At 37.9% G+C, this 9,064-nt stretch overlaps 1 protein-coding gene across 1 annotated transcript in view; it reads left to right on the top strand.

Annotated features, from left to right (window-relative positions):
• Positions 1-4,531: 4,531 nt before the first annotated feature.
• TNIP3 (TNFAIP3 interacting protein 3) overlaps positions 4,532-9,064 on the top strand; it is an 85,395-nt gene continuing 80,862 nt past the window's right edge. The window contains exons 1-3 of the mRNA XM_059826727.1: positions 4,532-4,586; positions 4,685-4,750; positions 7,998-8,053. Coding sequence (XP_059682710.1) covers positions 4,532-4,586; positions 4,685-4,750; positions 7,998-8,053 — 177 coding nt within the window. The remainder of the gene's footprint in view (positions 4,587-4,684; positions 4,751-7,997; positions 8,054-9,064) is intronic.

The raw sequence follows: 9,064 nt of genomic DNA, 5'->3' as shown, positions 1-9,064 counted from the left end.
CAGCTGTGGACATAACCATTACTGTACGTTAGGAAATGGACAGTAGCATCACAAAAGTTTTGAGAATGGAAGAAGCATTCTCTTTACATGATAACTTTGAATAAGCCATTTAAAATAGTTTTCTACTTTGCATGCTGAAATGGCGGGAAAAGTATTTTGTGAATTATTATAATTTTGGGATAATGGTTGAGAAAAAAATGTATTGTATTTTATAAGGATGAGGAGTAAAACTTTGGAGAACAGTATTACTGGATGATTTTCAGGGAGGGGAAAAAAAACCCCCAAACCAAAAACCAAAACATTTTTCTTCCTAAGCTAATTTAGGGCTTGTTTGCCCTCTGCTTTAGGTAAACCAAAAAACTATTGCTTGTTGTGTTTATTCTGTGACTGGATGCTGGTACACTGCTGGACCATACACAGCTGAATGCCAGAAGACAGGAGCTATGGAGAGAGTGCACACTTTTTTTGGATGACTTGGAAATCTGACATGGGTCTAACATTGTAAGATCTGCTCTCTGCAGCTCTGAGGACGGAGGAGCTTCGGATCTGAGTTCGGGGAAAAATGCAGACTGAGGTGCAATTCTGTTTTGGAAACAAAGTATATGAAAGAGCCAGCCAGAATTTGGCTCTGAAGAGATTAAGATTTAAAAATTGCATGCATGTTCAGATTTTGTTAACAGGAAACATATTAGAAATTAACAATGCATGCGTAATTAATGTGCTGTTTTTACAGGTTAATTCTTGGGTACAAATTTAAATGCCAGTGTACTGCCCTGTAAACTGCATTGTTCTGCTGAAAAATGTAGAAACTGAAAAAAGTGCTGTACAAGAGTGTAAAGATGCTGGAGGTGTGGTCTATAGAGTAGACACTGGGTTGAACTTAGTCATGCTTGAATTTGTGACTTAGGGGTTGAAAGTGTGGTGTTGCCATTTTCTGGAGGGATACAAGGGCGAGATCCAGAGCCTGTTGGGACTCTGCGGAAGACTTTCAATTGAGTATCACGGTCTTTTGACCAGCTACTTCTCTGAAGACATGCACAATTTTTTCTGTCTCTCCATCATCTTCAAAGTGGATTCATTACTGTCTAAGAACAGGGCCAGTGTTCTGTTATTTTTAGGCTTCACAGTAGATTATGGGGTTGAAATCCTTATAAACTCTAAACATTTTTATTCTCAGTGGGTCACACTCAAAAATTATAAAAGGATGATTACAAGTGTGGGACTGGGGGAAAAGTGTGATCTAGAACGGTGCACTGTGATCTGGTCCTGTAAGTGAGGCTTTGAAATACGTAATTTGCAACTACAGCTGAGGTTAGGTTGGATCCTTTAATAGCCTGTGAAATGTTGGTGCTCTCTTCTGTCATCCCTTGCCTCACTTAAGGGACCTTGGTGGTCCCTTGGCAGTAAATTTTAAGATGCTTTTACATTGCTACTTTACACTTCATTGTAAATGAAAACTTAATCTAAATTATCCTTGCTTAAATTTGAATTAATCTGATCCATCTGTAATGTTCACAAATTTCCATTGGGTAAGGCATGGTTTGTGGCGTACTCTTTATTTACATATATATTATTTATATTGTATATGATATACTCCCATGCAATGACAGGGGAAGATTCCTGATCTGTCCTGACAGCCAGGAATTAAGAGCACTCCTATTTACATAAGCATATGTATTAGACAGAATAACAATTTTGGAGAGCTATGTCTGGGTAAAACAACATGAGTGAGGTCAGGTTCTGCTTTATGCAGTCATGCAGACATGGCCCTGTCCATTACCTTTGAATAATGCTATAAGCAGCAGCAACAATTTTTGCCTGCAATTACAACTGTGACTTCCTTTGAAGGCCATTTCTGTCTTAGCTTGTCTTTCATCTTTGTAGACAGGGGTCTTTTACTAAAAGTTTTCTGCCCAGGAGAATGGGGGCTAATGGTAGTTTATTATGATAGTTTTCCTCAGTTGGTGTAAAGTTTATCTGGCTGATGATGAGAACTATGTGTTTTGACAGATTCTGTAACTGAAAAAAAAATACCTATTTTAAGCTTTTTATTTATTCGCACTGCTAATATCAATGACAGATTTTAACAAAAATTTCCAAGTAGTTTATGGTTTCATCTTACATGTTTCTTCTGTTGTCTCATAAAATGTTACGTCAACGAGAAACTGTTTTAGTATTGTATTAATTTTTTCATTAAAATTTCTTTCTGGTGTTGCTGGTGCTGTTTTGCACTGGGAGCATCTGCTATATACTTCATTCTTTGAGTCTCTCTTTGTTTAAAGATTCATATAAGCTTGTATGTGCTTTTTTTAGTGATTAAATTCCAGTCCTGTTACAGGTGCCAGCTGTTACTGTAATCCTGAGAGATGTGATTGAACGGTCTTTACAGAATAAGGTGAGAGAGGGGAAAAAAACTTCTGGTCTCTTGGTAGGAGAGAAGTGGTAAATGTTTCAGCACAGATATATGCAGCTACAGTTAGATTAAATATAAACCAAACTACTAAAGACAATTCTTGTTCTGTCCTTAATAGTAACTATATTATTTGTGCATTTTTGACACAATATTTTTCTCAGAGCCAGATAATCTTGTGAGAAGTCCTAGCTGCAGGGAACAGAAAACCCTTTATTGACTTAAGCGGAACCAAGATTTTGCCCATGCTTTTTCTTTTAGTACGTCAGAGCCTTGGCTTTGATTTAAATAACAAAACAAATTGTTCTATTGAATCAGGTCAATTGTCAGTCCAGGCTAGTAGCCTGTCTCTTGCATTGGCTCATATCATACGTTTCTGAGTGTGTGGCTGTAACTGAGTACTTCAAACCAGTGAAAGCTAGCGCTGCTGTGGAAAGAACAGCCCTGCTGTCCTCCCAGCTTGCTTGCTTGCTTGTTCCTATCTTATATTAACAGAATTGCACAGTGAATCTGATCAGAAAAATTTCTAGCTAATGATTTTACTGGAGAACACAAAAGATAACCATGCTCATTTCCCTAAACTGAGAACATTTATCAAAACTGTTGTGTTCTTTAAGGGGGAAAAATGCTTCATCAAAAAAGTTTCTTTCTAATATCTTAGTTACGAATCGCTTATTTCTTTGACTTCGATCAAATTAAAGAGAAACTTATTTTATTCTCAGCTGTAACAGCCTAAGCCTTAAAGTTACGATGAGATGATGCCAGGAACTGGCATGTGGATGAAGACAGGAGGCTGAAAGGACACGTTCAGCTGACCAGAGACTGGAAATTTGAAGGGACCAGGAAAAAGTGTCAGATGTGTGGTCTTGCTCAACTGAAATCAGTGTATAAACAAGGAAAATAGTGAGTAGATGGAAGTGAACCCTCTCAGTAACTGTCTGTAACAGTGCATTTGCTACAGAATTCCCATTCTTTGGGAGGAAAAAAATAAAAAGGGTAAATATTAAGTGAGATTTCTTCCTAGCAGAATTCTTTTATTGTTTTTGGGGGGAATTAGTTTCAGAGGACATCAGATGGATTCATTTGTGAATATGGTTTTAAGCTTTAGAAATAGGTACTGGGCTGATGAATAGACAGGGAACTATGCTTTTATTGAGGAGATTTAGTGCTGTTATGGCCTAACACAATGCTATGCAGTCACTAAATAATCTGAAAATGATGAACAACTAAATGGAGAACTTGCAGTTCCCCTGTAGCATTGACAATGTTTTCATAAGATATTTTTGGTATTGAGTGAGGGGGGCATTTAGGTGCAGACCAGGAGATGTCCATTTGAAGTTTCATAGTTTCATTCTGTTTTCAGGTAGGCTTTGATTGTTCCCTAGACAAGGATAACAAAGAGTAGCAGAGAAGATGCTGTGTCTCAATCTGGCAGTGTGTGCTCAGAACATCCTCAGCCAAATTCTCAACAAAAACCAAGCTCCAAAGATGATCAGACCTTGGGTTATGGTTAGCATTTAGAGGCGTGCTGCCTAGTCTTTGCAAAATGAGTTTATGTAAAAATGTTTGTAGATCAACTGTAAACCTGCAAGTTGCTGGTTCTCAGTCAAGAAGAAAAAACTTGTCTCTTGCTGAAGCTACTTTGCTCTGGTAGAATACCTCTGAGAAATTATCTGTTTGGAGGGAATGGTAGTGGTGGTAAGGATTTAGAATGGAGTATGCCCTAAATGTAAGGGAGATGTTGGAGGGAAAGGTGGACAAATGCTTGAAGGCTGATGACATGAGCAAAACAGAGATGAGCTGTTGAAAAGTACACCTAAGTAGGTGTAAACCCTTGTCCGGGGTTCAGCTGTCCAAGGCTCAGTTATGAAGCACAGATGCAAGTCCTTTCCTTAGCTTTGCTGAAAAAGTTGCTGAGCTGAGAGTACGTGTTCTAAAGACATGTAATAAAACAATTACATTTTTTTTGTTTTTTCTAAGATAGTAATGGCAACTCATGGAGATAAGAAATTCAAATTGAGGCATGAGAGGAAAGATTTTTTTGGGAGAGTTAGAAGATAGCAATTTAAAAATATTGAATATCAGCCTGTTCCAAGGAATAATGGGAGGCAGCCTTGCTCCATGTATCTCATGATTGCCAAGGCAGCAGAGATCTGCGATGTGCCTACATCAAGGGGTAAGTATGTAAGTTCTTAGCTTGGCAATGTGTTAGTAATGTCTATATGCTGATTACATGCTTAGCTAATGTGTAATGGTTGTATGTGCTGCTTGCAGAGTCTTTGAGTATGGTAGAAGCTATTAAAACAAGTGATCCTGTAGAGGGGAATGGACACCTGAGAGGTGAGAGAATTACGCAAAGAGTGTTGAAGATGAGGACAAGATTATTATTGCCCGGGAAAAAAAAGGAATAAGTAGATGAAAGGATTTAGTAGAGCTGGTGACTTAGAGAGATGGGATAGGAAGACAATCATGGCAAGCTATATTTTTATATAGATTAGGAATGATTTGATTGTTATAAAATTTGGGAAAGTCTAGAAACTATTTAGACAGCAGTTCTGGGACCAGGACAGCATCTAAATGCACAGGGCAAAAGGCTGGGAAGAGTGAAAGCTGCCTTTCTGGTGTTCCTCTGAGTGGGAGCTGTGGAATGGAGCTCAGCCAGGGCAAGGAGGAGACAGCATTGGGAGCACGGTCTGATTGCATCAGACTTACCTGGTGAGAAGAGGAGGAGGTTTTCCTGAAACAGCAGAAAGAGGAGGATTAGAATTATTTTTCCCTGCACCCTGGTTAGCAGATTATACCTCATGTTTGTTTTAAGGTTTTCAAAGCTACAGGTTTTCAAAGTAGGTTCTCCTTTATGTTGTAGATGAATTCTGATTAACAGCAACGTTCTAAAGCTTACATCTTTTAGAGAAACAGTGATTTAATGCAGAAACACAGCAGGGGGTTAGATTGTATATATTCCTTCAGAAACATTCACATAAGGATTTATTTCTGTCTATACTGAAAGTCCTGCTTTGACACCTCAAAACAGGCTTCCAGGAGTTTTGCTGGAAATTCAAGCCATTGTTAGCTTCCGCTGTTGAAGTGCCAGTGAAATTGATGGATTATGAAGTTATTTTAAAAATCTGGTTGTTTGATAAGATAAAGAATCCATGCTATTATTATTTAGCTAATAACTTATTGCAAGTGGCTCTAGTTCCTCAAAACTGTCAAGATGTGAAGTCCTGCTCAAATGTTACACAGATTTTCTCTGATCCTATAATAGAACCTGATTTTAATTACTATCTCCAATGCTGCTATTAGGATGTGATGCTGTTTTTACCAGCTTCTGATTACTGCTGCTTGCATGGGTATTGTTTCCAGTTCTGGGACTTCTGGGTTTTGCTCTGTCTTGCCAAAAGTAGCAATTTTTGTCTTACTGACTTGTCTGTAAGCAGCTGCAGTGATTAGAGCTGCCTCATCCAGAATTCATTTTATAGAGGCATGTCTGTTTTAAAAAATTATGCTTAAATATTTATGATTCTTGCATTAAAAAAGAAAAATCACACTGGAGTAAATTAGTGTTTAGGGTACTCCTTGACCTGATGCAACTGTAGGTGAAGCTTGCTGCACTTCATCAGATTGAGCAGAACTAATGCTGAAATAGGTGCTTACCTTGGATTTAGCAACTGATCTGTAACCCTGTAATAGGGACAGCTGGAGGAATAAATTAAGAGTGTGCTCTCCTCCAGAGTCATATACTGTTTTATTATGAGACTTTAACCTCCCTAAACTTTTCAGCCACATCAGTACAACAAAACACGGTCAATCAACAGCAGTAAAACCTGGTTCCTTTCATTCCTAGAAATAAAGACTAACAGTCCTGCAAGTCAAGCTGAGATAGCATCCATTTTGCTGCAGAAGTGCTGTCCTACAAGCCAGGATTGTTTTTGAGAAGGTTTAAGGATATTTAAGGCTTCTAGAAATTTAGTAGAGGTACAAACAGACTTCTAGAAATTGTATCTATGTCCTGTAGGATGCTTAAAGCTCAAATCAAGACTTGAAAGATGTCTGCTGCCTGAAAAATGTTACTTGAATTTTGTTGACAGATAAGCCTCCTGTGGAATACAAAGCTTTCTATGAAGAGCTCTTATTTCCTTATGTTTTCCAGGGTTTTTTCTCAAAGCAGAAACTTCTGCTTATTTCTCATTCTTTGGAAAAATAATCTTAAAACCTTTGTCCCAAACATCATCCATTTATGTCACTTGCTGGTGAGAAAATGGGAAAACCTCAACTTGAAATGTTCCCACTGGAGGGGGTGGGAGGGAAGGTATTTCAAGCCATATCAAAAGAAACAACTTCAGAGCTTCAGTAATGTATACAAGTATTTGTGTGTGTTTTGAAGCAGCCCTGTGTAGCTGGACAGCAGAAGCACTCTGTAGGGGTGTGTGTGTTGGGGGTGAGGGAGAAACTTGGAAATACTCAGCAGAACTTGAATTCTTTGTTTTTTCTCTAGTCTGCTCTCATTTGCAAAGGTGCCCAGATTCAGATAAGAATGTAAAAACTTCAGGTGCCAGTATAGTCCTTTCCCTCCTTCAAAAGGAAGAAATCGTTCATCTGCCTCTGCATTTTTTTCAATCCTCATGTGCTCATTCCTATATAATTGCTGACCTGTAAGAGTTATCACTTTCAGGCTTAAATTCCATGTCAGCACAGTGTCAGTCCATCCATTTTCTTCTACTGCTAACAGAAGATACCTTGTCTCACAGACCATAGCCAGGTGTTTTTACAGATGTCCTTTTATTAAGCACCTGGATAGAAAAATGTAATTAAGATCAACTGCTGAAGACAAAGTCTTTCTTGATTTCAAAAATCTTGTTCACGTTCAGAAAGCCTTAACCTGTTTCTTATACACACTGACCACAACTTTTTCCTTCTCATCCAAAATAAATCCCTGCAGCTACATATCACATTGGCCTATAACCTTTCTGGTCCCATTGCACAGTGGCCTTACCATGTTTTCACTGCCCTTTTTTTTTTTTTTTGGTCTGGTATAATCCAAGTTAGCCTCCTATAAATTTACTTTGATACCTAGTTCTGTTCATGATTTTTCTTTCTTTTACATCTATAAATCTAGCTGTTTGTACTATCACTGCTCAAACAGTTCTTGTGGGTGTGATGTGTTTTTTCCCAATTGTTACTAGGAAATTATTACATGACTTTGAAAATGGCATATCTTGGAATTTTTTACTGTTGTGAATTTATGTATATATATCTCTTTGTATGATGGTAACAGTGAAAATTAAAGTTAAATACAAAGTTAGCATGAAGCAATCATATTTAAAATACTGTATCACCATTTTCTGATACAATCTTATATGGTACCTCTAAGAGGTTTGCTTGGGAATATACGTAAGCGGTGTAGCTCACTGGGTTCAGCTGCTGTTTGTGGAATATGGTCAGTTTATGAAAGGGACTCTATCCTAAAATGACATAAGACTTTTTTAGATCAGCACTCCTTTCTTATAGGAAGATTTCTTTTTTAAATTTCTGGTTGAAATGTCTTTATAGCTTTCTAGTTTTTGTTTGCTCTTTCCAATGGCAGCACTCATTTTTTCTAAATTAATCACACCAAGGTTTCTTGGGACCCTCTCTTGTCAGGTAAGTTTAATGTTCTCTTGCTCATGGTTCTTCTCTATTCCTTTCCAAATGCGCATGATTTAAATTGTATGCAACGTTTCAGCTGAGGCTTTAACAGTGCCTCATGGAATAAATATTTAGTCTTTCCTGACAGCTATATCTTTGTTTGCTCTGTTTGCTGGAATACAAGTGCCTTTGGATGCTTAACTTTTTCGTTGTACAGAATTCACAATGTGTGAGTGTAAATGTGTATCTTTATGCTTATTTATAAACTGGAAATGCCTCTTTATAAACTGGAAGTCCTGTTTTCAGACTTGACATGATTTTTCCTACATCTTAAACTTACAGCTTTAATCACATTCAATTTCTTATTTAGACCATCTTTCCCCCTTGCCCCTGAGCAAAGCCTTAATTAAATAATTTAAGACAAGGTGTCCACAATTCTCTCGTTATGTCTTGGAAATAAATGAGAAGGATTTCAGGCTTTTTCAGTGCACTTGTAGATGATAACAGAAACTCCAGTATAAACCAAACCTGAATGACTACTATTTGCAGCAGAGTCTGAAGTAAAGCATTCAACAGAGGTGAGATGAAAAGCTAGCAGTACTGGGAAGGTTATTGGTCAGGTGGGAGCTTACATGCTTTCTGCTGTGGAGCAGATTTGATTTTAAGATAGGTGGAGGAGGGGGTATAAGTGTGGGAAGATAAGTGTTCCAATTAATATATACTGAGTTGGGATCTAGATGGAGGCAGTCTCTTTGCATGGAAACATGTACCCATAATGAAATGTCTGAGTAGGTAACATAGAATTGGGTAATAAATTAAAAAACAAAACAAGAACAAAATAAACTGTGCTGTACTGTGAAAGATCTGCTCTACAAATCAGCTTTAACAAGCTTATGAATTGCCTACTCTTCATTTTAGATGTCTTTCCCTAGTGTCCGGATTCGGCTGTGAAGGGTGAGAAAACTGCCAACTCGACTGCGCTGGATTCACTCAGTGAAGAGACTCAATCATCGTTCTCAGTTTGTA

The sequence above is a fragment of the Gavia stellata genome, chromosome 19, assembly GCF_030936135.1.
Source record: "Gavia stellata isolate bGavSte3 chromosome 19, bGavSte3.hap2, whole genome shotgun sequence".
Lineage (NCBI taxonomy): Eukaryota > Metazoa > Chordata > Aves > Gaviiformes > Gaviidae > Gavia > Gavia stellata.
Note: the sequence above shows the minus strand (reverse complement) of the source record. Positions and strands in the feature narration are given on the sequence as shown.